This window comes from Apteryx mantelli, chromosome 1 (genome assembly GCF_036417845.1).
Source record: "Apteryx mantelli isolate bAptMan1 chromosome 1, bAptMan1.hap1, whole genome shotgun sequence".
Lineage (NCBI taxonomy): Eukaryota > Metazoa > Chordata > Aves > Apterygiformes > Apterygidae > Apteryx > Apteryx mantelli.
The window spans coordinates 76,587,698-76,611,092 of record NC_089978.1 but is presented as its reverse complement, the minus strand read 5'-3'; the positions used below and the strand labels follow the sequence as shown (position 1 = coordinate 76,611,092).

At 40.9% G+C, this 23,395-nt stretch overlaps 1 protein-coding gene across 1 annotated transcript; it reads right to left on the bottom strand.

Moving 5' to 3' along the window:
- Positions 1-61: 61 nt before the first annotated feature.
- On the bottom strand, positions 62-19,705 carry PLCXD1 (phosphatidylinositol specific phospholipase C X domain containing 1). The gene is made up of 7 exons (XM_067295885.1): positions 19,636-19,705; positions 14,628-14,770; positions 10,646-10,782; positions 7,650-7,778; positions 6,352-6,507; positions 1,702-1,885; positions 62-591 (listed from the first exon to the last, which is right to left on the bottom strand). Exons 2-7 carry the CDS (start codon positions 14,737-14,739, stop codon positions 308-310), a joined length of 1,002 nt encoding a protein of 333 aa, XP_067151986.1. The 5' UTR covers positions 14,740-14,770; positions 19,636-19,705; the 3' UTR covers positions 62-307.
- Between the last annotated feature and the right edge of the window lie 3,690 nt (positions 19,706-23,395).

The following is a 23,395-nucleotide window of genomic DNA, read 5'->3' as shown; positions in this document are numbered from 1 at the left end:
TTTATCCTTCTTGCTCAAATGTAAAATAAATCAAAATAGGATTAAGTTCTTGGGACTGTCAATATTAGTGAGTGTGCAGAAACTAAGCACCTCCAAGTAAATTATACCTATACTGTAGTTCTCTAGAAACTTCAGCAAGGTCTTCCTGCTCTCTCCAGTTTTCTCTGAAAAGGCCTTTAAACCCTGATGATTGATACTCAGTCTTGAAAACATCCCTAGTTTAAGTTAATTGGTCCTTTATGTGGTCTAGGATGTTTAAAGCAGGAAACATTAAATGAAGACAAAGTCTTTTCAAAGATGAAGAAGCTCAGAATGAAACAGTATTTCCTCCAGCCCCTTTGCTACGGCAGTATAATGGAGGATTAATTTTTGTGTTAAGTTCTATAACATCTTTCACAAAATCATCATTTCCTATGAAGTCTCCAGCAATGATGTTAATACATTCTTTTTTTGGTCCTGGATACTGTTGCTTTACCCAGATTTTCAGGTATGGAAGATTCTGGAGTGTCATTTTCTTCAATGATCCAAATGGGTGTGCAAGAATATATGCTAAATTTTCAGTAAGATTAATCCCTGCTACAAAGAATCTTTCTGAAACAAAAATCAGAAGGTGACACATTAAATATTCCTTTGACAAGACTATAAATTGCTTGTCATTGCATTAACTCCAGATCTAGTTCCTCTGGGAATCATTAAAATACTAACTTTAGGATCTTTCTGTATTGTTCCACTGTATTTAGAATTACTTCAGTAGATTGTCTTCCTTTGTTGCAGCTGTATGCCATACTAAATAGTTATTAAAACACAACTAATGTATTGAAGCATTCCAGTTTGAGCTATATCTAAATTATTCATTGCAGTCTAAACATTCTCTGTTAACTAGTCTTCCTTTGTAAAGTATGTTTTCATAAAAGTTGCTTCCAGATGACTAGCTTTCAGGAACACAAGGTGCATCTACATTAGCATTTTTCTTTGGATCACAGGAGTATGCTTTTGAAACAGTTCTCCCCTCCCTCACCCCTTATGTTCACATCACAGAGCAGCGTCAGAGGTTTATGAACTGAATTCCTTTCAGCTTAGACTACACCAGCATCCTAATGGGGTTTTCATTCCACCAGCTGCAACTGGACAAGTAGTAGTCCAAAGTGAACTCTCCCAAAAACAACAACAGCGGGTCCAACAGAACTGACTGTTTCACTCTACAGATCCTGTTGAGCTCCACTATTTGCTAATGTAGCTATAGCCTTCATGTACCATTCTTTTAGCAACTTATTTTCACAAAAAGGATAGCATAATACACTTCTCATAGTAAGAGCTGTTTCAACTGGTATAAAGCCAGCAACCACTAGAATCAGGAAGCAGTCTCTTTTCAGTGTCAATGACATGACAGAGCCAGCTGTTTTGTGTTGGGGGGGCCTTTTCCCTGTGATTAAGTAAGTGAGGTAGCTGCCACAAGTTACATAGTCTATGTATGTATGTGTGCTTGTGCACATATTTACATCACGAGAGAGGACAAAATACATGTTGCACTCACCTGTGGGTGAGTAGACCACTCACCAGCACAGCAACATATGGTGCACATGGCATTTAAAACGTGACTATTCCATTGCTTAATGCCATGAATTCCCAGCTCCTTACTTCTAATTGTTTTGTGTTATTGTATGTGCCCCTAGTTGCCTTGGAGTGAAACACTGTACATACCTGGACGGCCTATCCGCTTCATGCGTTCTAAATACTGGATAAGCGCACGAGTGGCAGTTTTGTTTCCCCACCAGTACGGAATTGCAGGCCACAGTTCACAGTGCTCCTTCACTAGGGTCTCCTCTTCATACGAGACTATTACCTGATAGCCGCACTGCCACATGGTCTGTAGTGTTGGCACCACCTGAAAGAAATTGCATCCGTGTTGAAGCCAGCTGGGACCTGCAAGATAACTCTACAGCAATTTTCCCAAAGCTCAAATGCCAAAGTGTGAAATTGTCCTAATAGACACAGATTCAGTTCAAATACTGCTGTTAAACTTGTAGCCAGAGAGGTTGCTGACTGGATTACAAGCTGCTTAATGCCGGCCAGGTTCTGTAATGGCAATAGGAGCTTAAGAATTTCAGTGGAATGTGGACAACTCCTTTACTTAAACAATTCAACTAAGGTAAAGTACATATTTCACATTTGTACTCCTGTTCAATAGGAAACCATCCCCATGTTGGCTCTTATGCACATACCATATCTGAATAAATTTGGAAGATAAAGACAGACATTCCGTAAAAGGAGCTAGGAGGAGGACAAATCAGTACACCCGCTCTATAGGAATGTAGATGCAGAGAACCAGAAAAAATTTGGCAGCTGTTGCCTAAGTGATTCAGAAGTGTCATTAGACATTTGTGAAAATTGAACTGTTTAGACTATATAAATATGATTTTTTTTAATTGCAATACACTTTTTCATTAAAGGCAAAATGGTACATGGAGACGTGTTAATTCTGATTTCTGTAAGGGGAAGGTGTCTAAAATTGATAATTGAGTCAGAAACCTAAGAAAAACAGATGTTCTGATACAAGTTTGTAATTAAAATGTTTCAATATGCAATAAAATTGTCCAGTCCTCAGAAGTTGCCATCAGACAGAATTGTGGCCCTCTGACTATATTATTTGCAAAAAACGTACATTAGTTTAATAAACATTGTTTTTAAGAATTTTGGTGGTGGAAAGGAAATTACTTGTGAAAAGGAAATGGTGATTTTATTATGGTCCAATGATTTTATTAAATAAAATAAAAGCCAATGTTGCAAATTTTTAATGCAAATCTTGGAAGAGAGCCAGGGATTTAGTGAACATAGGAATTCCTCTACCTTCATCCAAGAAAGAGGGCATGTGAGTCCAATTAGGTCAGAAAATGCTACAAGAATTAAGACGCAAGCCACTCACGAGCTACAAAAATCTGTGGCTGACAGAGGCCTTTGCTTTACTACAGCTGCCAGCTTGGAATCTTTCTAAAGGCAAAAATTGAGGTAAGAGGCCTCCCCAAAAAAGCTACCAGAAATGTATACATGACCACAGGTGCTTATTTTGCAAACAAAACAGAAATGAAACTGTAGATGTCTGACAAGGGATTTTTAAACCCTAATAATCCAGATAAAAGGATTTGAACAGTCAAGGCAATCAAAATTTTAAACACAATGTAATATTGACATGCTGTGGCCTGTACCAGTACTACATATAGAAGTTTACTTACAACAATGCTTCATAGGTACTTTGACGCTTATTTTTGCACAACACTGGAGCTGTGGTCTTGAAATCCAACAGATTATTTAAAAAATAGTGAACAAGTGTGTGGTATTTGATGTAGGATAGGTGGAATTTCTGTGATTCTGAAAAGCCCAACTGCTGCCTAACATACAAAAATGTTATCACTTAGAAATATGGCAAGATCTATTGTGCAGGTCACAGACCCCCTACAAATACATAGTCTTCAAGCATGAGGGAAATACTTGACGTCTCTTTTCTGCAGTGCCCTTCCTCCCTCCCTTTGGGCACAACTCAGAAACAGTCTCCTTTCTACGGTCAGGTCATTTCAAACCGTTTGTTATCACCTTTGTTCAACAAACTCTCAGCAACAGCTTGTCCCTCTTACAGCTGGTAACTTTTAGAGCTAACCATGTGTCTAAATGCAAATTTAAATCAGAATCCTCTAATTTGGCTGAGACTTGTTCTATTTTAACTCTGCTGTACAAAATGCTTTGAAATGGTAATGCTCAGCCCGTTACTGATACACTAGCTTCAAAGGCTTAATTCGAATCTCAAACAGGGTCATCATTATCCTGTACCCTTCGCCCTCTCCAGAGAAAACTCTCTGTTCCTGTGCATCTTTGAAATGTTAATTGTTTAACTGTTAAAAGCTCACACACATAGTATATAGAGGAAGATTAAGTTCCTATAATTTAACAAATAATTTTTGATTATTTATATTAAGACTTTGCCACAGGTTTCAGCGAATGAAAGCACATTAGGCTGGTTGGAAGGTCAACTCCAGCTGAAGTCCAGTAAAGAAAGTCAATGCCACCAATGCAGCCATTGTGTGAGAACACCATGTGTTGTCAGCCCATTCTCAAGCAGTGAACACATCTATATGGCACAAAAGCCTTGGTACCAATTAGTACATTGCTGGCAGCTATAGCAGAGAGATCCTGATTCAGAAAGTAGAGACTGACCCTCTCCTTTATCTGCTGCCTCTTCTGGCATTCAGGTGGCACACACTGACACAGCAGCATGCAGAAAACTCTGCTACAGCTTATGATGCACACTTACTCCAAAGCTGAACAAAAAGCACTAGACAGCAGTGTTGGGAGGTTGACACAACTATTAGAAACAAAAATGCACTGGAAGGCAGGGCTGCTATTTAGAGAGACCTCAACAGGCTGGAGAAATGGGCTAACACGAACCTCACAAAGTTCAGCAAAAGCAAAGTCCCACACCTGGGATCGAATAACCCCACACACCAATACAGGCCAGGAGGCAAGTGGCTAGAAAGCAGCTCTGCAGAAAAGGACATGGAGCTCCTGATGGACAAGTGAAACATTGGGCAGCAATGCACCCTTGTGACAAAGGCCAACTGCAAACTGGGCTGTATTAATAAGGGCACAGACAACAGGTCAAGAGAATTAATTCTTCCCTTCTATTCAGCACTCGAGATACTGTCTCTCAAGTACTGTGTACTGTTTGGGCTTCCCCAGTAGCAAAAAGTTGTTGACATACTGGAATGAGTCCAATGGCAGGCAGCCAGGGTGACTGGGGGCTAGAGCACAACTTCTGATGACAGGCTGAGAGAACTGGGTCTGTTCAGCCTGAAGAAGAGAAGACTATGGATGCACCTTATTGCTGTCTGCAAATACCTAATGGGTGGATGTAGAGAAGATGGAGCCGGACTCTACTCAGAGATGCATAACAAAAGGATGAAAGGCAACAGACACAAGCTGGAGCAAGAGAAATTCTGATTAGATACAAGAGAGCAGTCACTTCACTGAGAGAGTGGTCAAACACCGCACCAGGCTACCCAGAGAGGTTGTAGAATCTCCATCCTTGTATTTGTTCCAGGATGCACTGGACAAGGCCCTGAGCAACCTAATCTAACTTTGAAGTTGGTCCTGCTTTGCATGGTGGGATTGGATCAGATGACCTCCAGAGATCACTTCCAACCTAACTTATTCTAAATAGCTAAATACCATTGCAGTTAACTCATAATTATTGCTGTGAAAAGGCAGAACAGGGTTTGTTTCAAATCTATCAATAGAACAAGGAAGTCAACTCCAGCTGGGACTGAATGCCCTTTCCATAGTCTGGACTTTATAACTTTTTTTTTTTTTTTTTTTTTGCAAAACTCAGACAGAACAGCGGATGGCAGTTGTGTCCCTTCTATTGTGCCACAAGTCAGTAGTTCCCTCCTCCACACCATGGTATGTGGGTTTGTTTCATATCCTACTTCAAGTGAGTGAGTGAAATCCCAGAGTCATCTGGGGAATGACACTTATTAAGTAATGTGACAATGTGCTTTCCCCCCTCCCAACCTGATGTGCTCTTTCCCCACAACCTGACCTCTCTGTAAACAGCACATAGCCAAAGGCTAATTAAGCATGCGCCCACCCAAATACAGCTGGTATGCAGATATGACTACAAGTCAACCATCTTACCCCATAATAGGGGGCAGCCCAGAGCCCATTGAGCTCTCCTGCACAGCAGTGGGCTGCATAGCAGAATCTCCCCTTGAGTAGGGACGCCTCTCAAGGCTACTCCTTGAGGTTGAGAGATTCCTTACCCACAGCAGATCCTCAGTAAGTGACTAATAGCGCGCTGAAACTTTGCAAATTGTGCTAAATTGCCTCTTAGATTCATTGTGCACATAATCCTTTAGACATAAACCGTTGACGAAGTCTGGGACTAAGATTGGATCCAGCCGCACCCACACTCCTCTGAGAAGGAGTTTGGAAAGCAAGAGTCCACTCTGAACCTCATGACTCAACTGGGGAGTCTCCCTGACAATTTCGTCTGACCATTCCCTCCATGCAGTAAATAACCAAGCATACCTTGCCATCGAATCTTGTTAAACCACTGTCTTATTTACCATTGAACTTTGTTAAATCACTGTCTTATCTCAATAAAACATATTGCTGCTTCTTTCTTACAAGTGAAGTGCATCACTCATCCACGGCAAGTAAAGACCTTATCTCTGATTGAGAAAGTGTTACTTGCTGGAAGTGAAGGTTGAAAATATGTAACTGATTCAGAATCTTTATATATCTCACCATAATGTATTATATCTTCCTTTAAAAAAAAGGGAGGAAAAAAGATCTCATACTTACATTTCTGGGACACAGTTTATACTGGAAAATCTCTTTTATATGGGCAATGAGATGACAGTGAAGCTTCTTGGTTAATCCATCAAAATTCCTGCAGGCTAATATAACAACTTCCTGAGGATGAGTTTCCAACCACTTTAAGACTTCACACAGAATATCCTACAAAAGAGAATCATGACAACTTAGAAAATATTCTGTAATATGCAAGGGAAAGGAAGTAAAACAAACTGAGCATTCATGATAGGGCAGAATCAGAGTAATAAAAATCAGTGTAGGGTTTTGGAGAATGACTGTCTGGCAATCCACAAGATGTTCCACAGGGATGCATGCCAGGACAAATTAATTTCTGCAGATCAGTGCTGATTTGCTCTGGGCGTGGATCCAGCCTGGTACATTTAGTGGCTTTGTATTTTGGTAATATCCATGAATCTACTTCAGAGGAGCAGGTTAGCAGTAAACTCATCTTTGCAATCTTTTTTAAGAACAAACAATGTGTTAGTGGCAAACTCAGAAACTGGGAAGAGATTTGTGCTTGCTTAATCATGAGAGGACCTGTTTCCCCATTTGTTCCAGGCAAGGAGAACTTCTTGTAGATCACATGCAATTAGCATTGTAGTCAGAGTTTATAAGAACATGCCATTAAGCATGAAATCTTAAGACACAAAGGGTTCAGACCCATGATCACAAAACTGAAGTTTAGCCAATTACCATGCAAATCAAAAGCTTCAATAGCTGGCTGTGCATTCAGCTGTAACTGGCTATACAGATCCCAGCAAATGCAAAGAAAATATAACCTAGTCTTCAGTGAGAGAGCGCACACATGGAAGAGCAACACAGTAATTTCTAATGGCAGATAGCAACTTGGTCATGGGGTGAAGACTCAGTTCTCTCTGCCTTTCAGTGAAATACTTTTTCCTAAAAGTTTCTGTGATTTTATCAGGCTTTTAACACCTTCTTCTTCTTAATAACCTCTCTCCTTACTGGAGAAACAGGATTGCCCTGAGTAGCATCCCAGGACAGCACAAGACAAACCCTGGAAACATCAGCCACTTGGTAAATGGTTGGTAAATGATCATGATTGAGGTGAGAAATTGACTGGTGCTGAAATATTACTGGCAAATGCTGAAAGTAACTTCCAGTTCAATAACCAACTCTGCAGATATTTTCTACTTTGAAATCTTCACATTAGGAAAAAAAATAACCTACCTTGGGCCAGCATTCTCGGAGTAAGATGGTTCTGTTTTTAAATAAAATAAGCAGCACCACTTTTATAGCCTTTATTCCAAAGGTAAGGACAATACCTGAACAGTAACAGTTGTGTAAAGCATATGCACGAAGTACAAATTCATAGATGGATCATTAGCCTTGTGGGCAATCCTAAAATCCAAATATCTAACTCCGGCCTCGAGTTGCTCTGTCACACTCAGTTCCTGAATGGTTAAACAGAAAACAAAGATCCTGAGAGTTTGGAAGGGATATGTTCCTTTATTTTAGAAATTGAAACAAGGATGCGAAGTTAGTCCTGTGACATTTTTCTTAGGTCTTTCATCTTTAAAATGACATTATATGGCACCAAGTCGTAACTTTGAATTCTCATACTATCTGACAAGAGGGATTCTAATTTCCCTGTGGAATACGCCCCAGATAAAAATTAGATTCATTTCAGACCTCTGCATTTGTTGCGTTCTGAAAGTTTAAGATCCATTAACCCATGCACAAACACACAATCACTGTTCACAAGACTATTCATATGAACAGAAGTTGCAGGATCAGCATCTTAGAAATGCTGTATTTATTTTACTAGATCAAAGACTTTACAGTGGTTGTCTCTGTGGAGCTCACTGATCCTCAGCAGAAGGAAAACCAAAAACAGAAAAAAAGTATTGGCTAACATTCTTTTTTAGGATAAAGCCTCTTAAAAAGTTTGAATTCTCTCATAGAAGTCCTATAGAACAGAAGCCCTCTTCTATTTTAACCTTTCCTTAGACCTGTCCCACTTGCTTTGAGGGCTGAATGGAATGGATGGTATAGCCAAGCTTACAGGGCAAAAAGTCCCAAATAATATCTCTTTTATTTATAATCAAGGATCTCTTCGCACAATAAAACAGAATCAACTTAATTAAATATGTTTAAAAACTAATTTGTCTCAGTCCAACCTGCTTGTAGGGACAACACTTTAAGGAAGAATACATTGCACTATTTTAAGTCAGTAGGGATTCAACTAAAGCTAAATCAGTACAAGACACTGAGCCTGAATAACTACATTCTTAGCTTTAGTGCCAAGACAGTGCTTAGATACACTGCAGTACATTCACCCTGCCTAACTTTAACCAAACTAACTTTCTAACTTTTCGTTCTTAGGATTTTTAGGAATTTAATCTCCCTAGGCAGTGCGTAAGCTGCAGAGCCAGGGTGCAGCCCCATGCACCCCAGAGCGCAGATGCTGCAAGTGCTCGGGCCAGCAGCCCTGTGGGAGCTAGCAGCAACTTGCTCCCTGCCTGCAGGCCCTGCCCTGGCTCCTTCAGGCTGAAAAAGTTGCAGGAGTGATTCATGCCCAAGTCCACCTTTGCATGCAGTGCACTGGAGCACTCTGTGTTTGACTATAGGTCATATATAACCTTTGCGACCAAGAGAGAGAGAAAGAAAGAGACCTAGAGAGAGAGAGAGAGAGAGAGAGGGAGCCAGGAAGGCTTCTCCACAAGACAATCAGAGCACCAGACTAAGTAGGTGCTCTGAATTGCCCTTTGGACAAATTTCTTTCTTTCTGAGAATTTCAAGGGAAAACTAGAGAGATCAGACTTCTTAATTAGTCACCTGAATTTAGATGCTAAAATTAAGCAGTGTGAATATACACCCTAGGGCCAAATTTAAGAAAAGGCCTTAGGTAGTGATGCTGCTTAGTGCTGTAATCTCATGTCAGACATCTAGGGCAAGAATGGAAGCTATAAAGCTGCCTTGAGCATCTAATACCATAGCCATTGTACGGAAAAGATTTGCACTTCTAGACTAACATGCATGCCAGCCAGAACTGCAGTTAGACATCGCCTAGAAATCGGGACATCCAGGAATATGTGGGTCCTACCATGGGTAGGATTCCTTGATCTGCAGTCTGGATAGCAATGGGTGGAGTCACCTCCTTGCAAACATGACTCAAGCACCGAAGCGTTAAGGAGGGGTGGGATTGCAGCCAAGCCTTTCTCCATTAGTGCTGGGCTGTTTCCAGCTTAGCAAATTGGGTTCAGACCACAAAAGGATTGTAATGATACAAGGAGCTTGTTTGTCTCCATCAAGGTCACTTCATCAGTCAGCAACCTACAAGTCAGTAGGTATCTAAATCTTTCATTAGCTTAAGTCACAAAGCAAAAAGCAGTTCAAGGAAAGACACTGTGAAAAAAGAGTGCCATTCCATATCAATTGATTACTTCTGTTACATATTTGATATGTAATAGCATCTAAGACCCCAGTTTGCCAGGCCTGCTCAAACACAACACAAGGAAGCTAGGCATAATTATTGCTATTTATCAATTATTCAGTTTTAATTCGCTAATAACGAACTGTTTCTTCAATAAGAACAAAAGTGAATAGGTTTTTGGTACCTCTTTGATGCCCTGAAAGTCTGTTCTTTAGAAAAACCTTCAAAAGTTCTAGTTTAAATTGTGATTCCCCAAATCTGTCTTTAACAATACATTTGTGAGGAACAGAAAGAGATAATTACTAACTTTAAATGCAGTAATTTTAAAAAATGAATTAAGACTTATTTGGGGTTCCACACCATCATTCCCTTAATCTTTAAGAGAAAAAAAAAAAAGACCTTAAACAAGAATTTTGTCACTGCTGCTGACTGAGATGCACAAGAAAGCAGGGGGAAACAACTGATTTCTTACACAATAGTGACAGCAAAAATGACAAGTTTTACCTTATGAACAAAGCTAAAAAAGAGAAAAACCCTTTTACCTCTAACTTCTTTGGAATACAGTAGTATTAAATGTTACTTATAGCAATAATAAACATGACAGAAACATGAGTTTCTAGGTGCAAGTGGCCAATTTTAAATGTCATCTTCATCTATTTCCCCACAAAAGAAGATCTGGTATGTATTGCATGCTTGTTTCTATTTTTTTTTTTTTTTTTAAACAGTGGTACTTAACATACGCCCTAAACACAGTATTTCTTAGTAACACATATTTCTAGGCAGCAGTGTATTCTTTCACTGGCATGCAGGAGAACACGACCACTTTCATCACTGCAGCACAAACTTCAAAGTTGTTCAGGCTTAAGAATGCCAGACAGTAATTACCTGTGTCGTAGACCACTTCATAATAATAGGATGTACAATGCAGGGCATACATTTATTTAAAAAATTCACCAGCTTTGATTCATTGTCACTAACAGCAGAGTCTTTATCCAAACAGTAGGTCATAGTGTCATGACTCCCTGTAGAATGCAAAAATAAATGTGAAGTGAATGTCATCTCTTAACCCCTCAAACACCACAATACATAGTCATATTGCTTGCAGACACCTGACATGCTACCTCATTACCAAAACATGCAAGTATATTGCCTAACAGCCTATCTAGTTGTGGTGAAAAGGTAGGCTCTTCTACAGAGATCACTCACTTGACATTAATAGCTTAGTGTGAAATCCTGGTGAAGTGAAGGCACTGAGGCTTTTCAACATTTTTCGATAAAACAGTTCCCATCCAAACTATACATCATTGCTGAGGTTTGCCTCAACAAACTGTATTAAAATGGCCTGTTTCAACTAGCATCTTCCACTGAAACAATTATCTTGATGTGAAAACTCACTTTTTGCAGGTAACAAACAGCTGAAGATTGAACCTATCTAGAATTTGCCCAGATTCCAAAGTTGTTCAAATGCAGGATTTCATATTCCAAGCCCATCATCTTTGCACAGGAAAATACATAGAACCAGGACTGAAGAGTAAAATTCATCTTCTTACACCTTTGATTGGACCAACTCCATCTAACTTGGTGCTTTAAGCATTTGTATTTTACATACCTAGTAAAAATGCCCTCCTGGAGTAAACACCCGCATCCCCTACACAGACAATGGAGAGAAGTAGATGCTTGAAGGTTTCAGACATAAACCCAGTCTAAGTTTATATGTAATAGATGGACAGGATCTACTTCTTGGTGGACTTCAGAATTACCTGACTCTTTCCAGCCCAGGGAACTGAAGAATATTGCTTCATCAGATGCCGAAAACATAGGGGCAGGTTAAGTATCACAGTCAAGCAGAGTATAACCTGTGCAAACTTTTGCCTTCAAAAGAAGTCTTAATAAATCTTATGCATCTCTTACATCATATTTAACTGAATCTCTGCTGCAAATTACAATTTCTTCAGGACAGGCTGCCAGTGATTTTGCTGGCATTTTTTCCATTATTTCTTCAGATTTTGTAAAGCATCAGTAAGAACAGCTAACAACTCCATGAAGTGACTTACTGGGATTTTTATGGAATATCTGTAGAGAATTTGCATATCATTTTGTTTTTTAAGACTTCTGACAAACAAATTGTTCACTGATGATGGGAACTGCCTTGTTGAAAGGTCAGTCTTACTGGTGCCAATGGCAATACTTCCAGTGGCCATCAAAGGAAAAGAGCAAGACTGTATTTGAAATAAAGAAAATTCTTTGAAGCAGTCAATAATAGTTTAAGGGTTTACTCTGTTTTTTTGCACTTTTTAAAATCTGATTTCTTTCTAATTTCCCATTTAAAAGCCCAAACTGAGATTATTGCAGATCAAAGACCTATAATGAGGGAATTCAAACAAAGTTTGGTTTGAAAGTTGATAGAGTCAAATCATTAAATACCAATGGACCAAATCCAAGTCTGAGAGAAGTTAACAGGATTCCATCAATGGGCATTGCATCTACTGATGCCAATCAGCCTATGGATAGTAGCCTTTAATTTAGAAGTCTGGTTTTGTGATGTCAATGAGTTGCAGTAATAAAAGCAAGATGGGTATATCCACAACACAGCACAATAAGATGCAGAGAGAGTGAGCTAGCACCAAACCGGGTAAACTCAGAAAACGATATTGCCTTGGCAGCGCAGGGCTGAACCTGGTGCAATGCAGCATTAATGACAGGGATTTGCATCTGTCTCCTCATCATGCTTTCAGAATGCGCTTTCTCAAGTTTCTTGCAAGCCCTGGTGTCTTCTCTGTTCTGAGATACAGAGCCTGGCCATTTCCCTCCAGGACCCACCCTGGGATATGATGCCTTTCTCATCCCCTGAGGACAAGAAGGGCAGGCTTGGCTTCTGTAGGGATGTGAGTAACCTCCATTTCCAAGTGGGGCTTCCTGCAGTCATTACTCCCTCAGAAAACCTGCTGGAGCTGTCCAGATCTGGTTGGTCTTGATCTAGTTTGTTCCGACTGGGACCAAACCAATTTTATAGGTCAGCTGGAGAGGCAACAAATCTTCCAAGCTAGGTGGCCCGCAATGCTTTGTAAGAGTCGTCTGAACTCTACAGAAAATTGGCTTGTCTTCAACTATTCTTCCTGCCTATTCTCTATGCAACCTCCTGTGGCTTTAAACAAGGCTAATTCAGAAAGTACCCCAAGAACTAGAACAACACAGAGAACTTACAAATTAAGCAGCAATCCCGTCTCAAAACTAGCAAATGTGCAACACAAATGTTCATGAGAAAAAGGACATTGTTACAAAAAGAGTCAGGAAATCAGCCAAAGGTACACATTAGCAGGCTCTCAGTTTTCTACAGCATTCAGGAAACAACATCTTGAAAGTTAGTCCAAAAGCTCTTTAGAAATAACATGGTTCCTTTTCTGCCACAACAACACCGAGCACACTAGTGATTTTTAAAGGTTTTTTGCAAGAGGAACAAAAAAAAAGAAGAGGAGAACTGGACCTTTATTTTTCTGTCACATGTAGAGATAGATATTTATTTTCTGCTCTTGTTGGTTAAATAAGAAATCTAGGTTTTCTTTAGCCTACCTGTACTTGGGTACTCTTACATAGACTTTACCCAAAATTAATACTCATCTCCACTGAGCTGAACAGTTGTGGGTCAAGCCATCTTGTCCCCTTTTGCTGTAATTCCAACAAATGGAATTATATCATCTCAAATACCAGAAACTTCAGCAACTGAGAGGTCCACTTGTTTTGATGTTTAACACTGATTTAAATTAAGCCTCTGACAAAATACCATGAAATAAGATTCTGTTTTTCAGTTTTAATTACTCGCCATTAGTCCATGGAGAGCAGAAAAGCAGTCCATGAAGAGCACAGTTCTCAGGTCCTCCCAGGAGATCTACTGAAGACAAGACTTGTTTTTCCCAGCATCTCTAAATATATGTCTGTGCTGAAGTTAACCTAGGATCTTGCCTGTAACTTCACAGCCAGCCACCTACACAGAACACCCATCTACATGGTGCTGCTTTCCACTCAAACTACCTATCTCATCAAAAGGTGTAAGAGAAAATGTGGGCTAGACCTTTTATTAAGTATCAATAGCCCACCTTCATTGTGGAGGCAAAGTGAATCACTTGAGAACTAACACTTCTCCAGTGCCTTCCCACATGCCAGTGGAAACAGGTTCTCTAGTAATTTCTTCATAGAGAATGAAAAACAAATTCAGTTCAAGGTAACGGAAAGAACCAATAATATAACTAAAGAAAGGTTAATGGTGCATAAGTCTGAGAGTAGTACCAATGAGGTCACCAGCTACTGTGCAACTGTATTTACCCATACTAGGATAAATCCAGTTTTCAGAAACAGGGGACAGTAACCACGCAATGAAGTCAGACTTTACATTAATAAAAACATGCATTAATTAAAAGCCCCATTTTGCTTTTTCCATACCTTCCCAGCCTCCTTTAAACTCTACAAAGAAACAAATAAAAAGGTAAAATTCTCTCCTTTTGGAACTATTTTAGTACGTATTGAATAGCAGCCACGTAACAGAAAAATCCCACCAAGGCCCAGATAGACAAATGCTCGGATTACTAACATTGGTCTGACAAGATGATTCACAATGCCTTTTAAAAGTCCCCTCTTTCTTCCCTTCCCTCAAAAAATCCTTTTGCCCCTCCCCATCAAAAAAACCCCCAACCATTACAGACTGAAAATATTCACATACACACACATACGTCACACAAACACTCCCCCAAATGCTTCTCCCACACGCTGACCCAAATAATAAATATAGCCATCCTGAAATGGAACAAACAGGATGTTTCAATGCTTAAATGACGTGTTAATAGAACAGCAGAGAACAAAAGTTAATCTTTACCTGGAAGAGATAAGTTATAGAGAGGAATATTCCAGAGATTTTCTGGTAATTGTGACATCCACTGACCATTTTCATGGCACAGGTGAATGGATGTTTGCAAAGGGCCTTCCATTAGTACTTATCTTAAGACTTTATAAGATGTTCTGGGGGAAAAAGAAGAAAAAGAAGAATTAAAACATTCCATATATTACAGTTGAATTTACACTTTTCTTCATGTACAGAATGTATTTATACATGATATAAAAGGTCAATTCTTCGCTCAAGCTGTTGCAGCAAAATGTCAAGAGCTTCTCAGCTACAAAACACACTGCTTTTGAAAACATTGTCTTCCAACACGATGCCAAAGTCACATTCCAGTTTTCAGCTTGTAAAATGACCATCTGAAAGAAAAATACAGTCAAGACAAGTACATGCAACTTAGCTGATGTGGAGAAATCACTACCTACATTGGCTATTGTGACATCGTATGGAGTAGTCTCCTTCCAGTGTGAAACAAGGTCCATTCCCAGATTCTCAACAACCCCAGGAAGCATGGCAGTGGGACTGATGGCAAGATCGGGGCAGGGGCCAGGTCTGTCCCCCTCCAGGCTCCCAGTTCACACTTGAACCATCAATTTGGCTGCTACAACAATATCCCTATGAAAAGTCTTGAAAACTTCTACAGGACACTGGATTTCCAGAGAGTGCTGGCTTCTTGGGTCAAAGAGGAAAATGTCAGTCATCTTATTCTCTTGAAGCAGCAAAGTTTGTTTTGAGAAAATCTCTTGATGCCTGTCCTTAACACCCCTACTGAGCACTGGCTCATGATCACAGGTACTTTAGTTTAGTCAAATCTTCCTGAAAACTACTCTGGAACTGCTCCTTCTTGAATATAAATCTCTCTAGGATCTTCTACAAAACTTGCAACTATGATTCAGGAGTCCCAGTGGCTGAAACTTGGCTGAGAAACCATGGTCTTCTCCAGGGTCTGCTAGAACCATGATGTTCATTTTTCACTTTATGTTCTCCTGAATGATGCATAACATGAAGACAAGCTCTCCATGCTATTTTTTCTTTCTAGGATGTTGTTGAAGTTCCAGCAGTGTTTTTGAGGGTGAGGATCTTCCATCTTTTCAGTGATTTCAAGGCTTTCTCTGTTTTCTCTCAACTGGCACAGCAATTACCTATAATAATATCACACCTTCCTTTTTATTCCTTTGCTGACCAAACTTCCTGACAGGTCCCTGTGTCCTTTTGCTGCATCTTGACACATTCATCCCCAAGATTGCTTTTTCCCAAAATTTTCCTTGGGCTGCTTTTGGGGTCCTGTTGGTTATTTCTGGATTAGAAATGGGCCATACTGCTTAGATGAACAATCTGTGGTTTTCTTAAATGCAGTGTCATAGATTTTTGTGGCGATCACATCGGATCATCTGAAAGGCAACTTTAGGAATTGCTTTGCTAAGTTTTATGTGCATATCACACGTAACAGATGCAATCTGCTTTTATATCTGCCAGTGTGTGTAGCATCACCAGTCCAACCTGCCTTGCTGTGCCTCTGGTCTCTCTAAGTATGGCCACTCTAGTTAAGATAAAAATAGAATCATGTAGACTGAGGGAAATGTCCAGCTGTTCCTGTTCCCTACTTACATGTTAAGGATCTTCTCCTGAAGGTGAAGAGACCTGCCTGTACTAGGTGGACTGAAAAACTGTGACTTGCTTAAACCTGTGAAGAAAGAGCCATTTACTGAGGGAATCCCAGCTTGGAAGATCTGTGCCACAGTGATCCCAAATCTCTACAGCTACCAGTGGTGGGGTAGCAGGGTGTTGCAATGGCAACAGAGTCTGGGATTTCAAAAGGGCAGAAAATCATCTTTTTACCTAGGCCACAATGACCACCCAACACCATCTCCTGGAACACTTTCTTCATGCGTGTGATAACATTAGCTCAGCCTCAAGGAATCCTTACAGGACCAAAGAGAATCTGACACTGATTCGTGCAAGAAATTGAAACTGAAACTACTTGATCAAAAATTCCTAACAACATGCTTCTATTTACCTGTGTTCAACATCAACTAGGGCATACCGCCTGTTGGAGGAGTCAGTGCTCAGGGCAAGGCTAGAGTGACTGGACGTCATCTTTGAGCAAATGAATGTAGCACCTTACGGAGGTCAGTTGGAAGCTTAAGAGCAGATACTATTTCCTGAATATCCCGATGCGCTTGTGCTTACCACCCTATATGAAAGCACCTCCAACAAACTGGACAGCAAGGCACAATATATACTACGTGAGATGCTGTTCAAGGACATACAGGCTTCTGCCCTGCTATCAGCTTGCAGGAGCGGTCTCTAGACCACAGTGCAAGTCTCTGTCTTACCGAGACCACCACTAGCACAGGGACAACAAGTAATAGCAGAGACAGTGAGCCCTGTGTCCCTGCCAGCTCTCCCATCTTTACTAAGCCAGATGAGCAGCTACGAGTTCTAACATTCTCTGGAGACATTTCAACAAGTGTTGCTGTGCCACAGTCTGCTGTGGCCAGAGTGACCATGCCTGGGATATCGGGACATTCCTTCATGCATCCCTTGTGCACACAGACTGCATGTGTCCTGGGTGTAACCTGAGTGGTTCCTCCAGGTGAACCACAGCTAGCTCAGAGGTTATCCATATGCACAAGACCATTGCACAGGCAGGAAAGAAGTTTAAACCATGTCTTGCTCACTAAAGAGCAGATATGTGATAGGCCTAGTGCAAAGCCCAATGGAAAAAAAATTCCATGGATTTATTAAAAAAAAAAAAAAAAAAACAGATCCCTTTATCCTGCATAAGCGAATGATCTTTACATGCCACATCTTATGCTTACCCTTACTCTTCTTGGGAACACAGGTTCAAATCTCAGGTAGATCAGCTCAGTCTTCTTCTAACTCTGTAATTTAACATGCCAGGTTTCTGCCTTCTGAAGACCCCTTGCTCTGACAACAGAAGACTGCAACTAATCTTGTCCCCTTTTCCTATGTTTTGTGCTTCCTCTGACTGCACACGACTCCTCTCCCAGGACCACTCTGTTCTAACTGATGTACCAGGTAGTATCAGTGCAGAGAGGGGCTGTAGAAGCTTGAAACAACACTACTATTTAGCAGTTGCAGAAGGTCAGATAGTCTTTCTACTTCCCCAGCTATAAAGCCAACAGGAATTGTAAGGATGCAAGATCCCAGCATATGAGAGCATTTACGTAGGTGTTGTACGCTGATTAGAAGCCCAGTTACAAGCACTGGGTGGTTTTTTTTCAGTTCTCCTCTTAGAACCAACAGCTCCCTTTCCAGAGGCTTTAAGGCTGCCTAATTCCTGTTCCCTAAAACCACCCACATACCCCAAAGCAGGCATGCAGCCTCTCAGTGGATGCCCTAGTAAGCCCTGCTGGCCAGGCGCATTGGGCACAGCCCTCAGCCCGGCACAAGCCACTTTGCATGGGCAAAGCTCCAAGGACACTTTTACAAAACATCACTTTGCTCTTCCTCCTTTCATCCAGCATTGGTTTCCCATTGATCCTCCAGTAAGCCAGTTCAAAGATGCTAAATCAACAGAGTCACCCATACAGAAAAAAAAGTGATTGGTTTTCTGCCATTTTAGTCCCTTATGCCATTTCACCACCCAGTTAGGAAAGCCCCATCACTGGCCTGTACTGGGGATGATGACTCACGGCAGTGGGGAGGGAGCCCTTTTGGAAGCAGCGAGCTGTGAGATCAGCTTTGCCAGGTGGTAAAACTGACCCTTCAGCATTACCAGGTTGAAACCCACAGGAAGCATGTTCTCAGCTGGTGCGAGCTGCTGTTGCTGCCATGACCTCTGTGGGACCAGGACACCTCACATAGGCACCAGCCCTTAACTGAGGAACATGAGGAGCATCTTGCCAAGCCTGGGAGAACCAGCACATAGCAGAAATGGTGAGAGCTTTTTGTGAGATCAAACCTGCAAGCACAGAAATGCAAGAGCTTCAGTTCTTCTCCTCTTCCCAGCTTCCTTCCTGGCATTCTGGGGCCAGGTGACACACTGGAGGAGCAGCAAGGGCATAGGGCTGTTGCTTATTGAGTCCTATGCAAAACCAACCTGATCAGATTTTGGTCTGATCCCTTGTATAACACAAGCCCCAGATCCTCACCCCACCATTTCCAAACTGAGCTACTACCTTGCGTTTCAGACACAGCACATCTTTTAGGGAAAAACTAAGGCTTGCCTGGAGGGATGAAATTACAACTGTAAATTAGCCCTTTTTATGAGTAAATCTCAAACTCTGCTAAGGAGAACTGTGTCTTTATTCCCATCTTCCAGATTGGGAAACTGAGAGCAATTCCACCATATACATTGTTGCCATGATTAACTACCCTCACTCCTACAGTGCCTGCTTTCTAACCTGATCCCGGTGGTCTAAGTGCAGACACTAAACAAGCTTTGAGAATGCTCCTGGGACACAAACAAAAAACAAGCAGTAAAATATGCAAACTTGCAAATAAACTAAAGATCTTTGACACAGAGCCCCATTCTCTAACTTCAGGAAGCCAAAAACATTGGGTGGGATCTCTCCTAGGTGAGGGTTATGTCCAAAGCACACCTTGCACACGCAGTCCCCTCTAGGCACTTTCAAGTGCCTTAGGCACTGGGTGAGAGCCAAATGCCACACAATTCCAGGAGGAAAACATGCTTAATGAATGTTTGATGACATAATTAAAACATTTTCTGCAGCTTACCTAGCAACTAACTAATGTCACAGTAATTACAGGAAACATTTTTATGTGAATTAAATGAACTGCAATGAAGAGTACTACAATGGAGAGTAAATTGCCAGTCTCACCAAACATACAGGCAAAAGCATACACTAACTGGAAACAGTTTCAGTATTGTCGAATCTAACTAGCAGCTTGCATTTCTGGGTATGAAAAGGACTGCAGCGTTTCTGATCTATGTTATAACCTGTTATTTTGTTCTCAAGGGAGACAGATTGTTCTCTCCCTTTTTTATTGTTCTACTTACTCCGATATATGATTTAGTTTCCATTTCAGCTCTCCAGCTCTTCAGAGAGACTTCCACATCTCTAGATCTCCCTGGGTTCCTGTAAAAAGATTGCACCTCACGCACCGAAGCAGGAAATAAATGCAAACAAGCACTGCACGCTACCAGCCATTGGTCAGGGTCTGCAACGCCCAGCTCGGGTCAAGTAACAGCAAATTTTAGGAAGGTGAAGGAGGAGCGAGGAAAATGAGGAAGAAGAACAGATGTGATCCTGGTTAATTGGAGCTGCGTAAAATGCACAGATGAGACACTTAGTGGCCTGAAGATGTACTGTTTCAGGAATAATGTGCAGGCAGGGAACAGAAAAAGAAGTGCCAGTGCAACACAAAGTAATAGTATGTAGCAGTCTTTGAACTGCATTTAAAATCTGTTAATACAAAGAAGCCTGCTGACAAATACCATTAAGATCATTAGTGCCTTAATTGCCTGTTTTGTCCAACAGAGCTTCCATTCTTCAGTTTACAGAGCTAATAGATGATCTAATAATTCCAAAAAATTCTTTAACTTTCAGAGTCTCTCATCTGTGGTGAAATTCACTCACACTTATGGCATCTTATAGAAAAAGCTAGGAAACCTCATCAAAAAGCTGTCTAAGTAGAACGGAGGCAAATAAGAAGTGAGTGAATGACATGTAGAGACAAACGTTCAAATCCCCGGTGCATTTTTACAAGCAGAGTGCCTTCTCAGTCTTCCTGGAAGCTCTGTGATGTGGGGGAAGAAGCCTCCCTACTTAATCTCCCTGTTGCAAAAGCATATTGAAATACATAATACTCAAATGAAGAATGTTGAACTGAAACTGAAATGAAAAGAATGAATGAATGAATAGAGAAAATGACCTTCTCTCTCCCTTCCCTGGGGTAGCATTCCTAAAGGGCTGCCCGCAGGGGAACTAGGCATGTGTGGTGCTCCAGGATCGCATCACTGTCAGGACCAGCAAAATTCAGGTTGCTGCAGTGCTGTGCTTCTCAGTGCAAGAACATATTTTCCAACTATTCCTTTTTCACCATCTCCTCTCATTGGAGGCAGAACAAAAGGAACAGTGTTCTTGTGCAGAGCCAAAATTGCTGGGGCAACAGCAGTGGCAGGACTAGGTTCACAGTCAGCTAATGGGGCCGTTCCCATTAGTGAGTTCCAGGACCTTGAGATCATCTAGACTTCAGAATTATGACACAATTCAGACTGCTGTTCATATATCATCTTTTTACAGAGTGTCACAAAACTTTCCAGAGATATAGAATAGATATGCAGCACTTTGTAAAGCTAGGCACAAAAAGGACATAACAGTGAAAGGGCAGAGCAAAAGAAAAGTTAATAAAGAGAAGATGCTGCGTAAAGGCTGTGAGGATTTGCACTGGCATAACAGAGAGGACCTAAGAACAGTTACTAGAGAAATATTACTGTACTTTTCTTGGATTAAAATAAATGGGAAAATGTTTCAAGCAAGAAAAGTTAGGAAAAAAAATCAGACAAAGATCAGCTTTAAGTCTTAGTTTATTTAAAAAGTTAAGGCTGTGGAGAGGCGACAAAACATTGGTTGTGCTGCCTTTAGATACTACTGTGATGAATACAGTATAACCAGACACAGTTCTAACCTTAATTCCAAAGCAAACCTGTATCAAGTAGTTGAGACTATCCAGAAAAACATGGCTGTGGATAGGAAAATTAAAAAGCCATTTTTGTCTTCATTTGAGATGAAGAACAGAAAACTCAGAAACAACCATGGAATTGAAGTCCCAGAATATATTTTTCTGGAGGCACAAAACAGGATTGTTCACTGCAGTGAAGTGACAATATCTGCTGACTTGTGTAGAAACAACTCTTGCAGGTCTCACCACAGTGGAAATATTCAGAAAATCTCTAGCCGTCTCTAATCTGCAGCCTTTCTGGTCAGAGTTTGGGGCTCAGTTCTTCTTCATTTGCACTGGAATTACCACAGATGTCAAGGGAGTTACTCCTGATTTAGTCCTGAGATTGCAATCTCTCTAGAGGGATTTAGGAAGCCAGTAAAAGGAGGAAGGACAGGAAATTAATCAGCAGGAGATTAAACCCTGAATAAACTTGTCTCCCGAGGAAGGGTCAAGGCAAGGATAAGTTTTGGCAATATTTGCAGAAATAATGATAAGCAGAGTTCAAGAAGAAGAAGCTGGGGGAAGAAAAAAGCCCAAGATTTCTGACCATGGTTGCAAAATAAATGTCTGCATTAAAAAGACTGATAGTAGAATTCAAAAATACCAGAGAAAGAAGAATTTTTTGAATGGTTAACATACACAGGATGTTGCATGAACCTTTTTTCCTCCATTCCCAATTCTTTAGTTTCAGACATCACATGCCTGCTCGAAACAAAGAGCTGAACGCTCTCACAATGTTGTGCATACAGTAAGCGTTCAAACAATTTTTTTCCCAAGATTGATGCTCCTTTCTCTATGCTGTAACATATGGAAATGCTGCTGTTAAGCATTCAGACAACCTTAACTGAATCCCCTGGGCTTAGAGCATTTGCTCTGGGGACACTTGCAACACGCTGGGCATGTGCATGTTTGTTTTGTTACCCTGACTCACTGATAAGCCCTCTCAACCCTCACCTAATTTTGGTCCTTCTCTGGGAATGAACGAGCAATTCAGTATTTCTGACAAGACACCACAGCTAGTGGCAGCAGTCATGATGGCGACCGGGAGGCAGAGCTGGAGGGACCCACTGGCCACACAATGGGCCTGCCCCTTGGCAGAACCTTTATAGCATTTATAGACTGAAGGGTCCCCAGGTACCTGCCACCAAGACACAGGTAGGCCTAGAGCCTTGCAAAGTCTCCTAACAGGAAAAAAAAAATAACATCACACCAACAAACCTGAATGCACTCAAGGGAGGCAGCCTGGAGGGTCCCTGTGCCTCCAGCCAGTCTCTATGGGCAATAAAAAAAATTGGGAAGGGCTTCAGTGCAGCAGCTACACCACAGCCCTATGCCCCAGGGGTGAAATGTAGCCCAGAGAGTCTGACTGGGGTTCCCTTATTTGTTTCTGAAGTTACTGGACCACTATGCCTTGTCCAAACCCACCATGATGTGAGTGGGACCACAATGAGGCTCGGGTGGCCACAGTCAGGAGTCCTCATTTCCACTGAAGCTCCTGTGCTTGGTATTGCCTTTTCACGAGGTGCCTTTGGTGACCTAGAACGGGCCAGCAAGAAACTTTAGGCACAAGTATTTTGTGGGATTGAATTTGCCTGAACACCTCCCAGCATCTCAATGCTGTTGTGAAGAAATGCTCCTGGCTTTATTCACACCAGGTAAACCAGTGTGCTGACTGACAAAAATGCTATTGCGATAGTTAGACACCAAGTACAATATTGTTCCCTTGACATGAAGGATTCCCAGGAATCAGGGCTACATGAGGTGAGATTTTTCTTCCCCCATTCTATCATCAAAAACAGAGTATTGCAAGAGGAGGAAACTTTTTTGGCTTATTTTAAAATAATAAAAACAAGAAGGAAAATTGGGATTGAATGTTATTAGCAAAATTTTTAATTGAAATTTTTGAAAAAGAAAAAAAAATCTGAAATAAAATGGGATTCTTCCACAGTCCCATCAATATTAACTGCAAATTCAATGTGTTTGGGACAAGGTTCAAGCAAATAATTTTTCTCTCAAACAGAAGAAGCAGAGATTTTAATTTCAACTTAACTACACAAGTCCTAGTAAGAAGGGCTATAAAGCCCTAAAAAACA